At 40.9% G+C, this 23,816-nt stretch overlaps 1 protein-coding gene across 1 annotated transcript; it reads right to left on the bottom strand.

Annotated features, from left to right (window-relative positions):
* Nucleotides 1-3,097: 3,097 nt before the first annotated feature.
* LOC122656996 lies at nucleotides 3,098-21,935 on the bottom strand. Its single transcript, XM_043851725.1, has 14 exons — nucleotides 21,745-21,935; nucleotides 20,230-20,285; nucleotides 19,923-20,097; nucleotides 19,436-19,537; nucleotides 16,038-16,109; nucleotides 15,137-15,253; nucleotides 14,913-14,990; nucleotides 12,658-12,720; nucleotides 12,481-12,577; nucleotides 5,122-5,200; nucleotides 4,564-4,775; nucleotides 4,100-4,245; nucleotides 3,804-3,926; nucleotides 3,098-3,489 (listed from the first exon to the last, which is right to left on the bottom strand). The coding sequence occupies exons 1-14, from the start codon at nucleotides 21,829-21,831 to the stop codon at nucleotides 3,337-3,339; spliced, it is 1,560 nt and encodes a 519-aa protein (XP_043707660.1). The 5' UTR covers nucleotides 21,832-21,935; the 3' UTR covers nucleotides 3,098-3,336.
* Between the last annotated feature and the right edge of the window lie 1,881 nt (nucleotides 21,936-23,816).

Raw genomic sequence — 23,816 nt, 5'->3', positions numbered from 1 at the left:
CCTTGAAAAATAACTTGGGTGCTGTGGAGGTGATACTTGTGATCTCTAAGGCAAAGGCCTAAGCACAGTGTGAAGGACCCTCAAAACCCAAAAAGGGGTGGTGGGAATGACTTATCAAAAAATGCTTGAAAAGTATTTGATTCTGGGACTGGGCACACACTGTAATCTGTCATATGTAGTCTGTACTCTCTCTCTCTGATCTGATCTGTGCTCTGTACTCCAAAGAGCCGAATTGGTGAAAGAGCCGTCTCATTCAACAATCAGTAACTGGTGAGTGTCTGAGAAACTTGGAAGCTATGGAGAGCTGTAAAGCTCATGTGCTTTTCTTTCTTTTTCTTCTTTTCTTCTGTTGGGTTCTCAGGTTCTCTCAGCCTCTCAGGTGATAGAAATAAAAAACCAACTGAAGCCACATAGAGTGGTACAGTCCCTACTCTCTACACTCTCTTCCGCTTCAATTCTCAAAATCAGATGAGTTACCCAACTTTTTGGCTTCAGATGTTAACAGGGGAATAAGGGATATACTCTTTATCAAAAAATAAAAAAGAATTAGGGGATCTACTACTACCTTGTAATTTGTCATGTTTGTGCTTTTATTGGGATTTAGAAATTTGTTTTACCTGAACACTATTATTATTATAAGAGGAATACATGGAAAGGGTAAACCCTGGGAAGCATTGAGACTTGAGCATGATGCTCTCTGCTCCCCCCCCCCCCCCCCATCAATCTATCTATAGACTTAACCCCACCTACAGAGTCCTCTAGTCCTCTACGTATTCCTCTGCACATTCTACCAATCTGAATTCAGAATTACAAAACCCTACCCTGCATCAATTGATGACAAACTAATATTAATGTTGTATAAAGTTATAGGTACCAATGACTCCATTTCCGCCGAGATCAAAATACGATGCGATAGGGATTGGTTGGAATTGAGCTGTACAGGTAGGTTGGAATCGAATGTAATTTCAAAACTGAATTACCAATCTATATCGGTATCATAACAGTATCAGGTTTCGCCAATATTACTATATATCGGCCGATATGATATCACTACTTAGAATCATGATATAGCAGCACTTCCTAGGTTATATAAAACATGGTCTTTACAATACTCAACACCAATAATAAGGATCAACTACATCAGGCCGATCCGACATTTTAAAAAATAAGAAGTGTTTTCTATGGGGAGCATGGTCCCTACTCACACATGGGATCAATGAGAGCGCACGTTAAAGCATCAAGCGGGACAATCATTTTGCATTTCATGGGAGACGGGGATGGTTATTTCGCACTCTTCTGTGTCTTGGCATAGGCACCATACGAATTAAAATTCTTTATAATTCTTTCATCTTGCGATGTCTTGTCATTCGAACCTAAGAGCTTGACACGTGAAAGATACTTCATCCAACGGTACGAACTCGATTGACCATGTTTTAATTTTTTATTTTTTTGATGTTGAGCTCTTAAGCTCGAACTGCAAAGCACCGCAAGATTAAGGTTTGGGCCTCACTCCTCAATAAAAATATAATTTGCCTTAAAAAAACCAAGGCACTGATAAAAACATCCATGATGCGGTGACATTGTAACATCGAAGTGGGGGAAGTGAGGGAGTGAAGATCCAGGGAGGGGAAGGAAGGGTCCTTGTCAGTGAGCCTTGCCTAACTTCTACTGACTTAGTAGGGGACCAGCAAAAGTTCACCTCCAAATATCCAAAACTCTCTCTTTCTCTCTCCCTGGGAGGTTGGGACCCATTTTTCAATTTTTTTTTTTGGTATTTTGTGTGCATTGGACCATTGGTGGGTTTCAGTCATTTTCTTGTCGGATCTTTTTTCCATCCATTGGAATGTTGACCAACAGTACACATCTTTCTGCACCCGGAAATACCCTCCTCTTCTTTTATTTTCTTTTCATAGATACAAGACGTATCCTTCGTTTTTGATTTGAGGGCCTTAATCTTTTGGCCGCTCTCCATCAACCACTCCTCGTAATCTATAAACAAAGGGGGCAATAATAAAGAATGTCCAAGAAATGTTGAAGGAAATATCACATTACTTTTATCCTTCCGTTCTCCTTTATGCACACTGTATAGCTTTTCCTGTTCCTTCTTCCTCTAGAAAAAAGCCAAGTCAACTTGTTTCAATACTTGAACTCTAGAATCTTTCCCTGTTACTATTGGAAGAAATCACCCTCATAAATCGATCTATAAAGGGAGGAAACCCAATATTATATATACTCACATCCAATTTCTTATGGGATCGATGTGGGACTATTACACATAATATTACCCCACCCTTTAACGGCCGATGTCCTTGTCAGCCCACTCCGGATCAGGTAGCCTCATTAGGCGGCTCCACTCTGATCCAAGACCTTTTCTCGGTGGCAGGTAACCCTTTCCTAGCGGCTTGCACTCTGACACAAAGTCGCCCCTCCCAAGTAGCCAACCGCAGAGGGCAGGTCAATGAAAGCACCAATGTTACAATTGAAATAACTCACCCTCATAAACCGATCTACAAGGGGAGGGAACCCAATATTATATATGCCCACATCCAATCCCTTATGGGACCGATGTGGGATCCAATCCCTTATGGGACCGATGTGGGACTATGGCACATAACATTCCCCCTCTTCTACCCTTTTTCTCATCACCAAGTCCCCCCCCCTTTAAGTAAGAAAATTAAAAGAAGAAAGAAAAACCAATAAGAAGCTCACCAAAAATATTTCCTACAGTGTGTTAAGAATCGGGATTGGATCAAGAGGCCAACCTGATCTGTCAACCCATACAGGATTTCTAGAGTTGGGACATATTTTAGCCGATTCTAACCGATTTCGATTTCGATTTCGATTTCGTTTGGATATCCCAATTCCATTCTTATAAACCCTAATTTCCTACGAATTTTGAACTTACATCCTATAAATCCTCATCCATCCAGTAACAAGTGTGGCTCTCAGTGCCCCAAGTCGTGTCGGCAGCCGCAGTGATGAGTACCAACAAACAACACTACAAACAACACTAGTACCCTTGCGATATGATTTGAAAGAGTTATCCCCAGAGATTTAAAAAAAAATGTTTCAGCTTCAGAAGTCGACTTTAATTGCCTCTCAAATGAAAATTTTGATTATATATAATCACAAGATTACAATCAATGGCAGTACAATGATTATATAAATCAAAAAGGTTACAATCAATGACAATACAAAATCAACCCAGTCCAAATAAGGGTTGAAGCTGAAGAATTGAATTGCTTGAACAAGAATAAGAATTAAAAAGGGGGGAAAACTGGATCTCCTAAACAAAAGGCAAAAGGGAAAAAAGAATGACCTGGGCCTAAGGCCTTGCTAAACATCGAATTTCTTGGGTTGGTGCCACTGCGCCAAACTTCTTGCCAAAGAGCCAAGTAATGAGTTTCTGGGAGGAGCTCCCCTCTTCCCGTATAGATGTTTTCCTCCCAGATCTGAAAAAATTAAACCAGAGTCCTTCCTTCTGTCGATCTGCATTACAGTAGGTGATAGGCGTATAAGTCCTACATTTTCTATTTCTTTCTCTTTCCCCCTATTAAAAGAAGCCAGTTAAAAGGAACGACCAAAACACAAAACTCCTTAGTTATTACACTAAGACAAGCACTAGGGTTCTCCATTAAAGTGCTTCTAAGAACATCAAAACTGGCTTCAACTCCCCACGTCTCAAGTTGTGGTATTGATTACACAGATTTCTCAGTCATGGTGACACTATGTCCAACAAGCATGAAATGGTGCTCTGCAAATTTAAGACTGAAATAAAATTGGGTAGTCTGCAATCAGCATACCTTGCTTATCTTCCCATTCTTCAAGTGGTACCGGACACCAGACCAGTTGATAGACTGAGAAAAATGAGATCGTATTGCGGAAACAGGATATAAGAAATTGTCAACCAACATGGCAATAAATACCTGCTCAGAGAGTATAAATTACAACCAAAATTAGTAAATTATCGTCTAAAAGAAATTTTAATAAAAGATTGACCCAAATTACTAGCAATATACATACAAATATTAGGCAATAATTTCTTTATGCTTTGGTTTAAAATGCATAATATTTCTAAGCGTTGTGCAGGTGGACTTACAAGGGCCCAGTTATAGGAATCAAGTGAGACTGCAGGCCCCTCAGGAGACAACATGTTGCAGAGTTCAATTTCCACCTTAGTCAAGTTCCACATTGAAAGCAGTTCTAAAATAGTGCACAGAGCCAGGCAGCCCACAAGCATCAATCCTGCGCCAAAGCAATTCATAATACTTAAGTGAAAGATTCACTAGAAAGAATGAATGTCTATATATAGTCAGCAACCACGGTCTTTTCTAGTTTGTGTTTACTTCCTAAAGTATAAGTGTTTCTTCTTTCATTACTTTTTCCTCCCTGTTCTTTAGGAACCGTCACCACTAGATTCAAGTGTTAAATAAAGGTTTAGAGGGCCCACTAAAATATTTTGAATTTCTTCTGTGGGTAAGAAGAAAATTAGATACTTAGCACTGTCCTGCACAAGGATTTTTCAACTGAACCAAACCTACCTAGAAGGGATTGTGTGCTCACCACAAAAACTAAAGGATGTTTCATCAATTGGGTACTCCTTTGAGTATGCTGTTAGTGCTGCTGCAACATGAAACATTGCCATGACGTAGGGAGCAACAAATCCCCAGGATAGATAGCAGTGGGAAGAAAATAGTGCCCGATTCATTATCCAGTTAACTTTTGTTGTATATGATTCCAGAACAAATGTTTGCTTCCTCAGGTAATTCCAGTATCTACATAAAAATAAGGATTAGATAAGTTAACAGGATTGACAAACAAAGACATCAGCATTGAGCATCATAAAGTGGCAGCAACTTCACAGAATGCAAGGTAGAACTTCCCACAGTGGAAAAGTAACAAACTGCCCTACATCAGTTGTATCCAAACTGTGAACACTGGTACCATTTCTTCAGAGTTCCATAAATCCAGTATGCATTGGACTGTCTAAAGTTGTGACATTGTACTGTACCAGGTAGTGCTAATATCTGAATTTTACCACTATTGGTACCATTTTTTTTCCATAAGTTAAACATGGACATAAAGTGAATTATAATTGAATGGTAGAACACCACCACAAACCTGGGGAAACTAAGATCACTGGCAAGGGGATGAGGGAATACAGCAACTGGTGGTGATGTAATAAGCCGTTTATGTGCACCTACAAACAGACAATAGAATGGATGTCAGTTAGAAACATTGTAAACGAAACATATGTTACAGTTTATTCAATAATTATGATCAACAAGTTTAGAAAGATAAGCAAGCACTGGTAAAAGCTCAACAAAAAAGAGGAGCAGCCACAAACAAACTAACAAGAATTGTGTTTTAATTAGCATAAGAGAGACACCAGTGTGAAATGTCAGACTCAGAAAGTGGTTGTATGAGGTGGTGATTGTAGAAAACTTGGTATTCAGACAGATCTGCATAGATATCTAATTAGGCTGCTGTGTATCTTCTTCATCTTCCCCCTCCTGGAACTGATTGGCATATTTCCAGCATCCCAGTATTGATTGAATGTAACAGTTCAAAACTCCATCACTTTATCTAAGAGATCTAGAAATGTGAAGAATCCCCTAGAGTTGGGAGCTTATTCATTGTGGAATCACTTTTAATGTTCCTAAACATCTAAACTGTCCAGGGTCTGATTTTAGTTATGGATTTCATTTGTAAATGGGCCTTTTGTTACGGGGGGGTGCGCATGTTTAGCTCTGGTGGTGCACGATAAGTCTGCTCTTTCTTTTCACGTGGAGTTTAGGGCAAGGCGTCTCCTCCTTCTCGGGAGGAGCACCCTCCTGATCCTGGCCATGGGGCCACCGCCAGTGGGGCCAGGCGTCCTTCCTTTGCAGATGTTCTGACTCGATCGATGGCCATTCCTCGGGTGGACGTGGATCTCAGAAAGCCTTCAACTCATTTTGGGGTTCCAGCGGTTCACTTCACGACAGAGGAAATAGCACGATCGGAGGAGGCCTTCTCGACGGCACTTATCGCGAAGTGCAGTGCTGGCTCGCCTCCCCTGTTTGCGATTAAGGAAGATCTACGCAAGAATCTTTTCCTGCAAGGGGAGGTCATGGCGTCTTTCTTGGACCCACGACATGTACTTTTGCGTATTGCTTCACATGGTGACTATGTCAAGGTCTGGCTCAAGCAGCAAACGTATGTCAGGGGACATCTGTAACGATTTATCAAATGGTCGACGGAGTTCATTTCCGGCTGGGAGTCGCCGTTTGTGCCTGTTTGGGTGGCCCTGCCTGGGCTGCCTGTGAATCTGTTCCAAGGGAACTTTCTGGCCTCTATTGCGGGCGCGATTGGAAGGCTTTTGAGGGTCGATGGTGCCACAGTTAATTGCACAAGAACTGTGGAGGCTCGATGTTGTGTGGAAGTGGGACCTGAGGGCTTCTCTGCCATCGAGGATCTGGATTGGCTGTGGGGCATTGGGTTTTCATCAGCGGATTGTGTATGAAAGGCTGCCGGTGTACTGTGGTAGCTGTTCAAAAATTGGGCACGCCGCAGAGGTGTGCAGGGCTGGGTTGCACAAGAATGCCGCGGCAGGGAATGCTGATGCCTGGGAGGGGGCTGCGGAGGTTGGGGTTCAGGTGCATGGAAGGGATAGGGAGGGTGTTTTTATTCCGACAGGTGAGGACTCTTCGCGCGGCAGGCTGGGAAGTATTCGACTACGAAGGTGGCACGGAGAAGGGGTGGGAGCTGGAGCCAGGTGGTGCCTCCGGCTGTTACAGTCGTCGAGCCTGATTCTGCTGTTGTTGGGCATGGTGGCTTTGCTGCAGTCGCAGCCACGACTGACGGAGGTGAAGTGGTGCCTTCGGGTCTGGTTGTCGGCTCAGGGGAGGGCATTTTGGACTCGGACCAGCTACTAGAAGATGGCAAAATTCCATGTGACAGGGTTGAGCCAGTCAGGGCAGAGAAGGGGAACGATAGAGCATTGGTGCTGATTGCGCCAGCGAAGGCTAGAAAGGAAGTGTGTGCGAAGGCTTTCGAGGATGCTGTGGGGGGCAGCGGTGTGTTGTTTGCCTGTTCGCAGGTGTTGGAGGGTCGAGACAGGGCTTTCTTCCAGCCCAGGGACATGACTCGACGCACCAGGGATGATTCGCATGTGCCTGTGTTCAAAGGTCCTTTGTTGGGCAGAAGAGAGCTGCTGGAAAGCTTCAAGGTGTTCAATGCTTCCTTAGAGGGCAGAATACACTGTATGTTGGAAAGATTGGGGGGTCGTAGCAGGGGTTTGGAGCTTGCAGGGAGCCGGGCAGGGAGACGGAGAAGGCAAGGGTCTACTTGTGCAGCAGTGCTCAGTGCAGCGCAGGTCTATAAGAGGAAGAAAATCAAAAAGGCAAGGCGGGGCAGACCACCAAGGGGGGGAGCTGCCCAACGTGTCACGAGATCCATGAGATCGGTGGAGGATCCCCGCAGTGTTTCACAATGAACTGCTTATTCTGGAACGCAAGGGGAGTTGGTAACAAGCCAACCTCTAGAAAGTTAAAGGCTCTGGGAGTACAGCATAAATTGGACATTGTTGCGATTGCAGAACCCAAGGCGCAGGCAGCTAAGGCACCTCTGGTTTTACGAAGGATAGGGTTGGACTCGGTGATTGTCCAGGACAGGCTGTGGGTGTTCTGGAGGTCCACGGTGCAAGTGTCTGTTCAGGAGGAACATCAGCAGTTTGTCACGCTGTGATGTGTGGATGCCAATGGGGGGAGTTTTCTTATCACTTTTGTTCATGGGCTGTATTCGGTGATGGATAGGCGAGACATGTGGGCAAGGCTGGAAGCATTCTCCGGGACTGTTACTGGACCTTGGGCAGTTGGAGGGGATTTTAATGCAGCTGTGTCCCCTGCTGAGAAGGTGGGTGGGAGCCCGGCTTGTTCGCAGTCACTAGAGTAGTTTGGGAGTTTTGTCATCGGGGTGGGACTCATGGACGTGGGGTTCTCTGGAAGCATTGTTACGTGGTCAAATAACCAAGTTGGTTCTAGGAGGGTTATGGCCAGGCTGGATCGCTTCTTGATTAATGCAGAATGGGCTGGTGCCTACCCCAGGTGTGACGTCACTCACCTCAACAGGACCTGCTCTAATCACGCCCCTATTTGGATGTCTTTTGCGGCTTCCTGCGACCGTGGTTGGTCGCCTTTTAAATTTCAGCAAATGTGGCTTCTCCACTCGGAGTTTATGGACTTTGTTAGAGGTCAGTGGTGTAAACCGGTGTTCGGGTCGCCGCTTTTGGTGTTGTTCCTAAAGCTTAAAAGCTTGAGGAACGCACTTCGGGGGTGGAATAAGGAGGTGTTTGGGAACATACATCAGAAGGTAAGGGATGCGGAAGATGCTGTGTGCAGGGCAGAGGTGAATGCGGACAGGTGGAATAGCGATGAGACCAAGAGGGAACTGAAGGAGACCAGGCAGGCTTTACAGGGGGTCTTGTCGCAGGAGGAAATATTGTGGCTGCAAAAATCAAGAGTCACCTGGCTCAAGGAGGGGGACCGGAACACGAAATTCTTTCACGCCATGGTAAATGTTAGAAGAAGGAAGACTGGCATCAACAAAATCAGAGGTGTTGATGGGGAGTGGACTTTGGACCTTGAGGAAATCCAAGCTGAGGCAATACGGCACTTCTTAAGGATTTACGAGTCACAGGGATGCGTGGTTGATGAGGAGCTGTTGGGGTTAATTCCCAAGGTGGTGTCCAAGGCGGATAACGTCTCTCTGATGAGGTTACCCTCGGAGGAGGAGGTGAGAGATGCTGTTTTTTCGCTGTCAAGAGACAGTGCTCCAGGTCCGGACGGATTCTCAGGAATTTTCTTCACAGCCTGTTGGGAGGTGGTAGGAAGTGATGTTTGGGCAGTAGTGAAGGATTTCTTTTTGGGAGGTGGCCTCCCAAGAAGCTTTACCTCGGCCAACCTTGTTTTGATTCCAAAGAAAGACAGCCCTGAGTCAATGGCAGACTTTAGACCTATCAGCCTCTGCAACTTCTCCTACAAGATTCTTGCGAAAATTTTGACTACCAGGTTGGCAGGGCTGCTACCTTCGTTAGTGGCAGAGGAACAGGGTGCTTTTGTGCAAGGAAGAAGCATACATGATAATATAGCCATTGTCCAGGAGGTGACTCAAGATCTGAACCGCAAGACAAGGGGGGGCAATGTGATACTCAAATTGGACATGGCTAAGGCTTATGACAAGCTGGAGTGGGAGTTTCTGCGGTTGGTTCTCTCTAGCTTTGGTTTTGGTGAGTAATGGATTGCTCTTATCAGGAAGACAGTGGAGAACTGCTGGTTCTCCATTGTGATGGGGGGCAGGCAATCTGGTTTCTTTAAGTCTTCAAGAGCGGTGCGACAGGGGGACCCACTATCCCCGGCCCTATTTATTCTGGCAGAAGAGGTGCTAAGCAGGGGCTTGAAAGGGCTCTTTAAGGAGGGCCATGCAGCCTTTTACAGACTTCCGAGGGGGTGTCCAGGGGTCTCGCACAGTCTTTTTGTTGATGACACCATCATCTTTTCCCGGGGCTTGAAGAGGTCGCTCAGGCAAATAATGGGTTTCATTGGAAGATATGAAGGCTTCTCAGGTCAGATGGTCAACAAGGAAAAAAGATGCTTTGTGGTGGGGGGCAGGGCTACAGCGGCAGCAGCTCGTATGGTTGGTTTGGTCACTGGCTTCCCTAGGAGGTCTCTTCCCATCACATACCTGGGAGCGCCACTCTGTTCGAGCAGGCTCAAAATTTGTTATTTTGAAGGCTAGTGGAGAAGATCAGAAGTAAGGTGGCGGGCTGGAAAGGCAGGTTATTGTCGACCGGGGGGAGAGTAACTTTGCTTAGGCATGTCCTCTCTTCAATGCCCATTCATGTTCTCACTACCTTGGAACCGCCAAAAGCAGTCACTCGAAGAATTTATGGGATCTTGGCTAATTTTCTTTAGGGTAGCTCAAAATGGGGCTACCGCAGGCACTGGGTGAATTGGCAAAAGGTCTGCAGACCCCTTGAGGAAGGAGGACTTGGAATTCGGCTTTTAGAAGAGGTAGGCCTCTCGCTCAGGCTTAAAAGCCTATGGAAAGCTTTATCTGAGCAGTCATAGTGGAGCAGGTTCTTCAGAGCCACATATTTTAAAAATGTGCATGTGGCATTGGCAAGCATAGAGGGGAATGCTTCCAAAACCTGGCGTAACACGTTGAAATACAAGGGGTTTATGTTGGAAAGGTCAAGGTGGCTACTTGGGGAAGGCAAGGTGCTCTTTTGGCTCGATAACTGGGTGGGGGTGGGGCCATTGATTGATTTTGTTGATAATGGCCTTCTTGTTGACCCGGAGCTCTGTGTGAAGGATGCGAAGGATGAGGATGGAAATTGGAGGGAGGATCTTTTAGACATCATTGATTCAGACTCAGTCAGGAACAACATTATTCAGGGGAACTTTGTGCTCTCTGACAGGGGCGATGTCATGGTGTGGACCCCTGCCAGCGATGGACATTTTACAACAGGGTCAGCTTGGAATGAGGTCCGGCAAGGAGCTCCTAGGGTCCCTTTCGCTAAATGGATCTGGAATTAGACGTTGCCCACTAAAATGGGCTTCTTCTCTTGGCAACTGCTTACAGGAAGGATTCCCACTGACGAATCTCTTATGGCTCTTGGTATCCCCTTGGCGTCCAAATGCAACTGTTGTGGGCAGCCAAGGATGGAAACAACGGAGCATATCCTTGGCCTAGGTGTGGTAGCTGTTAAGGTTTGGAGTTTCTTTGCCAGGCTCTTTGACATCCCTTTCCTGCCCTCTCAGGATGTTAGAAGTCGCATTGCGCTGTGGCATGAGTATGCAGGAAGCAGATGCACGAGTGACTTTATAACAGGAATTATGCCAGCCTTAATTTGTTGGGAGCTTTGGAAGGAGAGGAACTTCAGGAGGCACGATGAGAGACGGTGAATTGCGGCTGCCATTATAGAGCGGCTGAAAGGCTGGGTTAAGGAGGTGTGAATGCCCCCCAAGTTAGAAAGACAGGGATCTGCAAGGAACGACTTAATTCTTCAATGGTTCGGTATGTCGGCGCCTCCACCAAGGCTAAAACTGCCCCGACCCATATACTGGTGCCCTCCTTTTAGCTCTGTTAAATTGAATGTGGATGACGCTTGTAAAGGAAATCCCGGTCAGGGAGGGGGTGGTGGAGTGATTAGAGACGGGAATGGAGTTGTGCTGGCAGCTTTTGCAAACTTTTACGGAGTCTGCACAAACTCTATAGCAGAACTAAGGGCCCTGAGAGATGGTTTGCGACTGTACCAGGAACTCCAGTTGAAGGGGGTTGTGGTTAACTCTGACTCTGACTCCACGGTGAGAATGATCAACCAAAAGAAGTGCTTATCCTGGAAGGGTTGGTACTGGTTCAACGAAGCGGTGGAGCTGATCTCAGCAACACAGGCTAATGTGGCCTTCGCGTTCCGCGAGAGCAATAGAGCAGCGGATTGGCTGGCCAATCACGCTTGTGAAGTAGGTGCTTCTGTCACGTACTACCAGGACAGGCTGCCGAGTGGAGAACTCACAGGTATTATCAGAGAGGACAAGGCAGGAATGCCTGTCTTTAGGTTTTAATGTGCAGCTTATTTTTGTATAGGGAGTGGGATTTACCCTCTGAGGGCAGTTAGGGATGTGAGCTATGGGCTGAGGTAAGGCGACATGTCCCCCTCTTGTATTCTTTAATTATTATTTGGGTTTTAATAAAATCTAGGGGCTGACCTGGGTCCCAGAGAAGTTCGGGCCACAAAAAAAAAAAGAACTGTCCAGGGTCTCAAGAAGGCCTTGAAACATAGTTTGCCAACTCAACTAGTGCTATAATACCCAATAGTAAAATTCAAGACATTATACATTTGAAAAGTGTAAGTTAATCTACTGAAGTTAACACTGCCCAATGTACAGGGGGTAAAAAGAAAAGCAAAAATGGATCAAACTCACTCTGAAACACTAGAAGGGGGGGTACAACGTTCATCTAAACAGCATCAAAGTTCCACTATGATCATATCACTGAGAAGATTGTTCATTACCAAATCTCATAGCAAAACTAATGAGCCAGGAAATTCAGAATACGTGCCCTAGCCACATATACACATAAAACAAGCAGAAAGGGGGATAGACGGCATTTAATGGTTGTCTCAATGTATGCAACTATAATCTTAGATTATATTATGCACAAAACAAATCCAGTTGTATCATCATTGTTTTATATTACATTGTTGAATACAGAGAAAATCATCCACAGTTAAGAAAATCAACCAATAGTACAAACAATAAAGTATTATTGAACTCATGCAGCAACCAAAAGCAGTATCAGTATCACATTGCATCACAGCAGCTACATATGTGTTCAGATATCAAGGCATCAATAGATGGTAGAGTTGTGGAGAACTATAAGAAGGTTTCTAGGTCTGTTTAACTTGGTTTTATGATAATAAAACAGTGGAAAGTATATTACCAGCTATAGCTGCTAGGGTCATATCATCAGAGTAGCCACCATCTCGTAGTCCAGTAACCACACCATATAGATCACGTCTAAAATCATCTGCATGCATCTGAATATGAACTAAAGTTAAGAGCCATGGACAATTAATTAGAGTGGCTACACCAAAAATTGAGTAGAGAGAGCATTTACCATCATGCAACCTCCCCACAAAAAGAATGTTCTTCCACCAGTAGCAAATCCCATTGAGCAGGGCTGAATTAAAGAGCAGGAAAAGGAAATATAATTAAACAAGAAGAGAACTTTTTAGAGAGGGAGATTTGTCATATCAAAAAAGTCTTAGTAAACAAGAGATCAACAATTTAATCAATCAAATCAGTGGTGAAGTTAAATTACTTTGATAGACTGATTGGATTTCTATTTGTAAAATGATGTTGTACAATAATACAGAAAATAGACAACAAGAGAACTTTTCTAAAGAGAGCAATTTAAATGTTAAAGCTATGATTAAATATCTACAAAATACCCTCGGGTTAACCTCCATGCTTTGGGATCTAGCAAGTGAAAATTTGAGGAAGCCTGGCACCCAATTTATAGAAACCATTAGATATCACCTTAGAGCCTTTGTTTTGCAGATTCCTACTCTGGAAAGAAAAGTTGAACACAGTCCAAGTCAAACTGGGCTACCCAAGGTAAATCTCGATGAGTGATCTCTTGATTGAGTATTTAATATTGTAGATGACTGAAGGAAACAGGTTTTTGCAATTGTAAAGTTGGGGTGAGAGTTTGATGTAGAGGGTCCATTTGGACTGCTTACAATATTACAGTATCATCAGTAATGTAATTCTAGATTGGTAGGAGACCAACTAGAACCAATAACCAGGATCTGCTATGGATTGGGGAAATCGGCTAGGTCAAATTATGTGAAATTGTGAAATTAGGGTTACGGTTAGGGTAGGTTGATGTGGGGGAGTCTCCCAGTGAAGGTCCTGAGATGTTTTGTTGAGGTTGGGTGCGTAAAATTGAATGAACAATGGATTAAGTTTAGGATTTCTGGGTTTGGGGAAAGTGGAAGAAGAGGGAATCTAGGGTTTTTAGTGGGAGTTTAGGGCAGGGGCTTGGATCGAGTTTCCCTAAGGGTGAGAGGGAGATTCAGTCCAAGTTTGGATGGATTCTAATAGTTGGTTTGAACTGGGCAGAACTTAGGGTGTGGGGATGATGTTCAGAGTGGGAGAATGTTAGGGTTTGGTTTAGAGGATTAGAAGAAGAAGGGTTTGGGGGTTGGATGTGCACGCACTTGTTGACTGAATTATTCTTGAACCTTGCAGTAGAATCCCAGCAACTGATTATGAGTCTTCAAGATATCGGCTAGGGCAGAACTGAAACTGAAATAACACTTGAATGCAAATCGATGGAGAGAGGTAGTGAAGGCTATCTCACCCTCACAGCCTATCTCAGGACAGTGTTGTTGCAGAAAGCAAAATTCTTTATTCATAAATCGTGGGAGCTCAATTGGAGCTCTTACATATTTACAGCCTTATGGCTGAAAAGAAAAACAGACTCAAACTATGACTCAAAACAGAACTAGGACTTCTAACTAGGACTCCTAACTAGAATTCAAACTTGCACTAGGAATCCTAATTAGAATTACAATTCAATAAAAGACTAATTAAAATACCAAATAAAAAAAATAACTAATTAAACCCTAACTTCAAGCCCACGATTTAATGCTGGTGTAGGGAAGAGGGGAAGAATCCCTACACCTGTGGCTGGTTTTAGACAGCCAATGTACATCAATCAGGGTACAACTTGCTCCTTTTGCATAATTAATATACATTTCACCTTTTCTTAAAAAAATGTATTTAATATTGTTTATGAGGTAAATGGTTAACTTTAACACGTATTAAAAAAAATCCTAAATGGTAGGAAAATCTCAAACAGAACTTGACACAAGGAAAACATTTACCAAAGAATGAGTTCCACTCAAGGTCTCAATTGCTAGGGAATATCATTCAGTATAATTTTAGCAACTGACAAACAGCATTTGGGTCCTTGGAGCAGTCGAGCAAAGAAAGTATGTCAAGACAAAACAAACCTGCATATAATTCATATGTTCTCTTCAAGAGTATTTAAATGTGCTTCTATCCCTAGCTAACCAGGGATAATTTAAATTCTTGTCTGTAAAAGTGATTCTTAATGAGGTATATAGACAGACATGAAAGAAAGCAACCAGAGGTTCTCTCCTTTTTGATAAACTTTGGGATGATCAATTGAAGTTGTAAGGAAAATGCATTTGTTTTGTAATCTAATTTGTGTGACCTTCATCATGATGATGAGAAAATGCAGCACATTAAAACAACTAGAACAGCAAAACATGCCTATTTAAACATCAAAAGATATTAAAAACAAGGCAAAAACATAAATTGAAAATTTAGATGGTTCCATACCATATGATATTCATAAATGCAATAGCTCCCTAAACTTCCCGAAGGTAAATCAAGAGGGTATCCAGTTTGAATAAATATCTGCACAGAAAAGTAACCACCAGAGTAGAGCAATAGAAAAATTTTCCTACTTCACATTATGAGCATATAACACAAACACCAGGAAAAGTAATTATAGGGAAGTAGGCACTATTTGGCCACAGTGACGGAAAAATACAAAACCACACCTCAGGATTTTTCTCCATCTCTGCAGTAAGGGCTCCTATGGACCCAGGATGCAACCTAACATCATCATCAAGAAATAACACATACTTGCTGTCTTTATGCATCCTCTCCACCCCAACCTGCATATGTAGAAAGAACAAGAATAATGGAACATTAAGAAAAGACAAGCACTTATTCATGATGATTAAATAAATTAAAATAATACTTGACATTAACTATGTCAGAAAGTACTAGAATTGTTACAGATGAGAAGACAGAGGGAGTAAAAAAGGAAGAAAGAAAACAGAACATCATAAGAAAAAGAAAAGAACAGGTGTGAATAGGCTTCACGTTCTCCTCCTATGCATATAAATATATAAGAGAAGTCCAAAGGACTAAATTGCTCTGCAGGCTTAATATAACATTAAAAACCATAAAGCCAACAAGCTCGAAATGCTCTGTTCAATTTGGATCCCCCTACATTCCATAAGTTGCTCTATTTCTGTCTCAATCATGTCAATATGCAGAGTTCCAGATTTAGATAGATGAGCATCCTGCTGCTGAAACAGTATGAGGCCATGCACATTCAAAATTCAATCTAACATCAAAAAGCATTAGAGAACTCTTTGTAGTTTTAAATAAAATTCCATATTCTATCCCAATCATGTCGTAACACAGAATCCTTGCCTTGGATAGATGAGCATCTTTCTACTAAAACAATATATGGGGTTCATGCACATACAAACCTCTAACTAACTTCAAACCTAAATAGACAACTATTTTCAGTTTGAGAGTGAAATTCCAAAATGAAAAATCATACATTGACATAATAAAAATCAAAGCACATCTCACAAAGTAAAAAACAATCCAAGCGTTTGACATGTAAAGAAGATTATGGCAAAAAAAGTCAAAAACTTTACATACTAACTGATTATGTATTTTCTGGCTGCATGTTGTTGACAAATCAGCCACGACAATCTTTACATCAATGTTGTCCTGTAACAAACAATAATAAATCAGGAATAAAAAAAAGCTAAATGATAAAATAAATCTAAACTTCCGAGTAATAGTGTCACGGAAGATTGCATTACCCAATAAGACACCACACGTCATAGATATATATGAAAAATTAGTGTCTGAAGTAAAAAAAAAATTAAAAAAAACTTGAAGGGTGTCAATCAGGATGGTTCCCAGTATTTGAGACGGATCCATACCGATACCAAAGGTGCCAATCTCAAAACCGTCATGTTTAGTTAACAGGGCTAAACCTAGGTCCTGGTCTTGATTATTAACAGGACGGGACGGTACTAGTTACTAAACGGTTATAGGCACTATAGAAAGGGGAGACCTTTAATGGTTATTAATGAGATGGTTCCATTATTATTGTTGTGGATCTTTTCACTATTATGAGATCTAAGGTGTAACTTGAAATATGAAACCATGAGGAATTTCATGGTTTTACTTCTTCAAACTTCCTAAGATCACATGTAAGCTTTTCAAAATGACAATTAAGAATTAATAATGACAAAATAAACATGTCCATGTATGGTTTTAGTGCCATCAATAAACAATTTTATAGAAACAAAACTGAAGGTTCATCAGTTGAAACTTCCATAACAGAAAATACCACCCAAATACCTCAAACTATAACCATAAAACTTGAACACAAGAACATGAAATATACCCTTTGAAATGGTATTGGCGGTTTTGGTACCTAACCAGTATTTTGGTTCTAGTAGCGTTGGGAATCCCATTCCAGAACCATCCCGTCCAATTTATTATTCGGTACCAAAATTAGATCTGAATACCATCCCGTCTGATTTATTATTCAGTGCCAAAATCAGATCCCAATACCGTCCCGTTTATTAATGGGACAGTTTAATACCTGGTTTTAGCGAGACGGTTCCCAGTTCTGGTCCCAAATTGACACACTTAGCTTTAAGGAGGATGAAAGTAGGCAAGGCACAAGGCCCAAATGAGGTCCCAATAGAAGTGTGGAAGACCTTAGGAATCTGTGATTTATCTTGGCTAACCAAGTTGTTTAATAAGATTATGAGCACAAGGAAAATGCCATATGAATGAAGGAGAAGCATCGTGGTTCTGATTCACAAAAATAAAAGTGATATTCAGAGATGCAATAACTATGGAGGCATAAAACTAATGTCATACAATGAAATTATGAGAGAGGGTTATTGAAACCCACCTGAAACAAGAAACTACTATTACGGAGAATAAATTTGGTTTTATGCCAAATCCACTACAGAAGCTATTGACTTAGGAGACTCATAGAAAGATTTAGAGATTGCAAGAAGGATCTCCATATGGTCTTTATTGACCTAGAAAAGTCTTATGACAAAGTCCCTAGAGAGTTAATATGGCAAGTACTAGAGAAAAGAAGTGTTTCAAGTAAATATGTGGACATAATTAAAGATATGTATGATGGTGTGGTGACAAGTGTAAGAACTAGGGGAAGGGGTCAAGGCAGTGATTTCCAAGTTACAATTGGGTTATCAAGGATCGACTTTAAAACATTATTTGTTTGCGCTTATCATGGATGATTTAACCAGAGACATTTGAGGTTCCTTGGTGTATGTTTTTTGCTGATGATATTAGTTTGGTGGATGAGACAAAAGCAGGGATTAACGCCAAGTTGGAGTTATGGAGATCAACCTTGGAATCAAAAGGTTTTAAGAGAAGTAGAACGAAGAGTATATGATGTGTATGTGTAACTATGTTTGTATTAAAACGGATAATGATGTGGTGAAAATTGATGAGAAGGAGATTCCGCAAAGTGATTAATTTAGGTATTTGGACTCCGTCATAAATAAAGGTGATATAGAGGATACTGTTTCAGAGAGAATTAAAATATGATGGATGAAGTGGAGAGGTGTGTCTAGAGAGTTGTGTGATCGGCGTATTCCTTTAAAACTTAAAAGAAAAATTTTATAGCATAGTCATACGACCAGCTATGATGTATGGTACAGAATGTAGAGCAGTTAAGAAGCATCATATAGATAAACTCGGTGTAGCAGAGATGAGGATGTTGAGATGGATGAGTGGCAAAACTAGGAAGGCTAAAATAAGAGATGATCATATTAGAATGATTTGGGAGTAGCTCTGATACATGATAAGCTACGAGAAAGTCGCTTGAGGTGGCATGGTAATGTTTAACAGAGGCCTTTGGATGCCCAAGTACGGAGGAGTGATTTGATTCAGATTGAAAGAACTAAAAGAGTCAAGGGCAGACCTAAAATGACCTTAGGAGAAGTGGTGAGGAAAGACATGCACAGCTTAGGCCTTGTATCAAGTATGACCTCGAATAGAGCTGATTGGAGGGCAAGGATCCACGTAGCCGACCCCATTTAGTTAGGATAAGGCTGAGTTGTTGTTGTTGTTGTTGATAAAACAAATCTAAACAGTGGCTACATGCAACTTTACCACAGGGTGCACAATGGTAATGAAGCAGAGTGCATATGACACATAAAAACACAAAACATAGGTCAGGTTTTGACATGAACAAAAAAAAACACAGAAATTTTCCAGTTTCTTTGAGGAGCACATCCACATGCTCTCACACCAATACCTGTCCAAACTCCAAAGAGGTAAACAATAGAGGAATCCTAAATAGGTTAGCAACTACTCTTTCCAGGCCATGCAACCTGCAGCCCCTTGCTGCATCTCTCACTCTCTGAAAATCGATGAACAGTTCTTCAGCCAGAAATTAATGAAACAAAAAAGTGTCCAGTTTAAGGCTTAGAATGTTAGCAAGCTGAGGCAACAGGACAGTAGGTCTTATGCACATACATTTTAAAACAGATCTCGATATAAAATGGCAAGGTTACTGCACCAAATCAACCCACTCAGACTGCGGGGACAAACAAGGTCAGGAATCCTAATGACATCAACATGCAAATTCAAGGTCAGGAATCCTATTTAATATTCAATAGATTTAAGAAAAATCTCTCTGCTATTCTGAAACCAGCCCCATAAATACTTGTTATACCAAGGACCTGAGACTTCAAAAGTTATCCACAGCTTTTACCAAAAAAAAAAAGTTATCCACAGCCTCTACCACCAAAACAAAATAGCAAGCGTTCATCAGAACCCTTGAATCTTCCTATTCATTTTAAGCCTTCCTAAGTTTCTTCAAATATTTCATAATATATTAGAAAATATAGCAGATGATCATGATACAATGAGATCCAATTGTCAAGTGGTACCTCTGTCTTAACAGAAAGGATGAGATGTTTTTTGTTGTCTTCTTCTAGTAAAAGCTAGGTGTTATAGTGAAAAACAGATCAAATGGAAATAATTATCTTTACCTTAAACTCAGAGATCAACAGAGATACAGCATGATAAGCAGGATCTTCAGTACTTTCCACCACAAAAAGGAATTCCAGAGGACCACCATAAAGGGATGTAATCTGCATTAAATTCAAGAACCAAAAAATTATAAACGCCTGAAAACAATATAACTAGTGGCATAATGAAACAAGGCCTCAGTAATTTAAATAAATGAATAAATAAAAATATTTAAAGGTCCAAAGCTGAGAATGAGATTATAGGGATATACAAAGGTAAGCCGCTTGACTAGGGATCTAATTATCCTCTTTCACATATGGATTCTTTTCCTCCAAGGTCAGCAAAAGGAAAAGTACATATTAGAAAGAACAGAGGAAGCTAACCAAACTTCCAGTGTACAACAGTAGCCTAGGAAATTCTTCTAACAAATGATATAAGCTGCATTTTTCCTTTTCCTTTTCCTTTTTAAGAGAAAGAGAACTTGTTTCATTGAGTTTGCATTCTGACCTGACTTCTCCAGTTTTGTAGGTTGTGTTCTCCAAAACCCTTCAAAGGCATCACAACCGACACTCTTGGCAAGTTGATCTGATTAGAGTATTCGAGTTCATTGATATCTTGACAAAGAAATGAAAAGTTATTCCCACGTTTTATGCCATCCTTCATACGTCTGATCTCTCTGTTTCTGTAAGAACAATAAGATTCTTGCATAAGTCTTGTTGTTAAACATGAGCGTCCCTATTTAAGTGAAAACAACAATTGATCCAAATACTACCAGCGGCAACATTATTTAGGTTTAAACAATGAGATGAGATACCTGACACAGGAAGCCAAAGCCCATCCAATGGCTAAAGTCATGCAGATTAAACACCCCTAAAAAGTGGAGGGGAAATAAGAAGGGTTAGTCATGTAGACATGCAGCATGCTACAATAACAGAATCCACAACTTACCACTACAGAAAGTCAAAAGATGTAAGAATTATGAAACCAGCATAAGAAAGCAAAAGTCCTTTATATTCTCTATGTCGGTACAACTTTGACTTGGCCTTGCCAGCAAAGATAATATTAAAACAACAACAACTTATAGACTTCTTCACCTAGAAATGCAGATTAGTCCTTCAATTCAAAATCAACTTCAAAAAGTTGTTTGGAGCAACAGCTCAAATGTGATCATTTATGATAGAACTTTTTCCCCATTTTTTTCGGCTTTTCTAGAAAAGTTGGTTTTTTTTTTGGGAAATGTTTAAAGCAAGAATAGCAGGAGGGATGTTGTATTATAAAATCCTGGAACATAATCCTTTCCCAGAATCAGTAGATCAACCTGATGTTCAAAGTTCAAACTCTTGTTGAATGATAAAACATAATCACAGGCTCCAATTCATTTCAACAAGTTCCTGATAAGAATTCATACACCATTCTCATGTCCTAGTTTCATCTTTAAAATAGCAGTTACTTCAACCATGCTACCATCAGAGGACTAAAGATTATTTCAACTTCACTCCTTCGATGCTTAAACTCAGAACACATTTTGGAATACCTATGAAACTGTATTACATAATTTCCCTTCCCAAACACTAGACGGGCTCAACTAATATCAATGCAAGGTCACCCAAATGAATAATCGGTTCATATATGGTGAGATAAATTTGCAGAGAAAATCATCTGCACTGCAATTAATTACGGCACATGGGAAATACCAACACATTGTCATATTTCCTTTTCCGTTTAATTGTTTCCAAAAAATTAAAAATAAGAGAGGAAAATGGGACTCCTATCAAGAAAAAATTAGTAGACTTTCTTTGTTAGGTAATGTGCAATATTAGCAGTTTAGTTTGTGGGGGCGGACTTCCATTCCAGGTTGGTCACACCATTGTGGCACCACTCAAAAATATTTGGAGCACTTCATTTGTTTGGGCCAAAATTTGTTTTCTCATCAGGAAAAAGGAAAAGAATTGTAGTCTTTCTATATTCAAATGCCAGAATAAAAAACAAATTTAATGAGACGAGATTTTGGAATTAATTTCCATTAAATCAGGTCCCCGTTAGCAATCATATTTCAAAACATAATCGTTCCAAGACATTCTCCGAAAAAGAGTGAAGGAGATTTTCTGCGTGAGGATCACTACAGAACAACTAAAAAGTCAAACAGAAAAAAAATAGATGACGATAACAACATAGAACGTCCACGTCTCAGATCCAAAAAAACAAAGAAAGAGAGGAAGATTTGAGAAAATATTCAAAAATGTCATTTATCTTTAAAAAAAAAAACAATTCTTTCTCCGTACGCCAAGAAACAAGAAGAAGAGAAGCAAAAGAGTAAGAGCTGACGTACCTGGATCTGAATGAATACGGCGAGAGGAGTACAACAAGCTCTCCCTGCAGCCAAGAGAAACGAATCAAGAGCTCCAAACGCCGCCATTGTAATCCTTATCTATGCCAGGGCGTTTCAGATTTCGCGAAGGAAAACGCCCTATATCTCTTCGAAATATTTTTTTCTCCCTTCGGTTTTAAATTGTCAAATCGACATCAATGGAAAACAATGAAGAAGAAGGGACACAGGCAAGGAGAAAACAAAGAACAGAGATGGAGAAGAAAGGGTGGAAAATGGAGAAACGCCGAAATCTTTTAAATCTGAGTTCAGGTAGTCCTCTCTGCACATTGACGGGATTGACCACTACTTCCGCTATGCTTTCTGATGGGGAGGAGGAGAACCCACGTACCACCCCACTCCCACCCTCTGAAGAAATGAAAATCGAAAATTTAAAGAGAGAGAGAGATGGGGTCTGGGAGCTGGGGTCGCAAGGTCGAGGTCGACAGAGCAGCAAGGAGAGAGAAACAGTTGATGGGGTGATTATTTATAGGTTACAAGGTTGGAAGCTAAGCACGTGCGAAGTCCTCGTGTGATTGTATCATTTAAGGAAGTTTAAATTTTTAATATTGGACCTCCTTCAAAAAGATTCTGAAATTTGGTTCGAATGTTCTCCTCTTCTCTTCTGTTCTCTTCCCTTCTCTTCCCTGTAATTGTCACTGTCAAGCTAAACTTATACGCAATTATATGTCATTTCCACCAATATTATCCATAAAAATTTCTTAAAAAATAAGTTTTTATGAATTATTCATCTCAAAATATTTATTTATATGAAAGAGTTGTTTGAGCAAGCAACACACGAAACGCACCAATGAAGAGCGACGAGATAGTTTCACTTTCACACATTAAGGCAGAAAGGTAATTTCATATGAAGAAGGAGAGAGAGAGAGAGGGATGGTGCTACTTTACTCTGTGTGGTTGCCTCAAAGAACCTTTTCCATTATTTATATAGGTTGCCCTAATTTAATTATTTAGTATGGTAGTTCATTCCTTGCCACCTTTGCATGATTTTTAAGAAGAAAGAAAATTAAATTGGAATTGTAACCATTTGATACAAATCAAATAAAACAAAAATCAATTACTAATTTGATGTAATTGCACTTTAGTGAAGAAATGAAATACCATTTATCCAATGTTTAAAAACCATGAATCAAGATTTGGATAGCAATTCCACGGTCCTAAAAGTTGATTAACCTTTTGGGATTGGTGTGTGGTTTGTATGATTACACTTTCATCAAAAAAAGAAGGGGTGTGTGGGTTTAGTCCCACATCTAGTGTGTGAGTGTGGTATGTATTGTGTATATCCGTCATTCCATGCTCCTAAAAGTTGGTTAACGTTTTGAGATTGGTGTGTGGTTTGTGTGATTACACTCTCATCAAAAAAAGATTTGGATAGCAATTGGTTTGAAACAACCTTGGAATCGGCGTATAGATCCATTAAGATAGTTTTCATACAAGCATCAGCCCGAATCAGTTGATTCGATCTGATTTTTCAATTCCCAATTTTTACCCTCTTTAGCATGAAGAAGATTGCCCCTACATGTATGAAGTAGGATAATTCTTATTGACTACAGTCTAAAAAAAAAAAAGTCCCAATGCACGAGGCTCCTACTACTATAGGGTCAACCTTACCCTCATTTCATGGAGAGGTTGTTTCATTGTTTCGAACCCACAACCTGATGGTTTCAATGACGCAAGATACCTTAGTCTCATTTGTGTTTAAATTGCTTAAATCACAAGTCAGCTTATCTCCCACCATACTCTAATTAGTTTTTAAAACATTCTTTCTTATCCATAAGTCAAACTTTTTTAAGAAATATTTTGTTCAAATTAATGTATTGATTCAAAAGGTGAGGCGGGATTTGCTATTATCAAAAAAAAAAAAAAGGCGGGATTTGCAAAGACAGTTGTGAAAGTGATTGAGGCAGAAGAAAATTTCATGGGACCAGGTTGTCAATGAGCAGTTGGGGGTGTGAGTTGGGCCAGGATAGAAGAAGGTCTTTATAGTGACTTGGGTTCGACTTTGGACCCCCACC

Source organism: Telopea speciosissima, chromosome 3 (genome assembly GCF_018873765.1).
Source record: "Telopea speciosissima isolate NSW1024214 ecotype Mountain lineage chromosome 3, Tspe_v1, whole genome shotgun sequence".
In the NCBI taxonomy this organism is placed as follows: domain Eukaryota; kingdom Viridiplantae; phylum Streptophyta; class Magnoliopsida; order Proteales; family Proteaceae; genus Telopea; species Telopea speciosissima.
The sequence above is the reverse complement of the archived record's forward strand: the minus strand, read 5'-3'. Positions and strand labels throughout refer to the sequence as shown.

Bases quoted from the DNA above. Each gene is read 5' to 3' on its own strand.
- LOC122656996 (XM_043851725.1), bottom strand. From the start codon at position 21,831: ATGGCGGCGTTTGGAGCTCTTGATTCGTTTCTCTTGGCTGCAGGGAGA. The intron at 20,286-21,744 runs GTACGTCAGCTC...TCCACTTTTTAG, and splicing joins CCGTATTCATTCAGATCCAG to GGGTGTTTAATCTGCATGAC. The intron at 12,721-14,912 runs GTATGGAACCAT...TCTTTAATTCAG, and splicing joins GCATTTATGAATATCATATG to CCCTGCTCAATGGGATTTGC.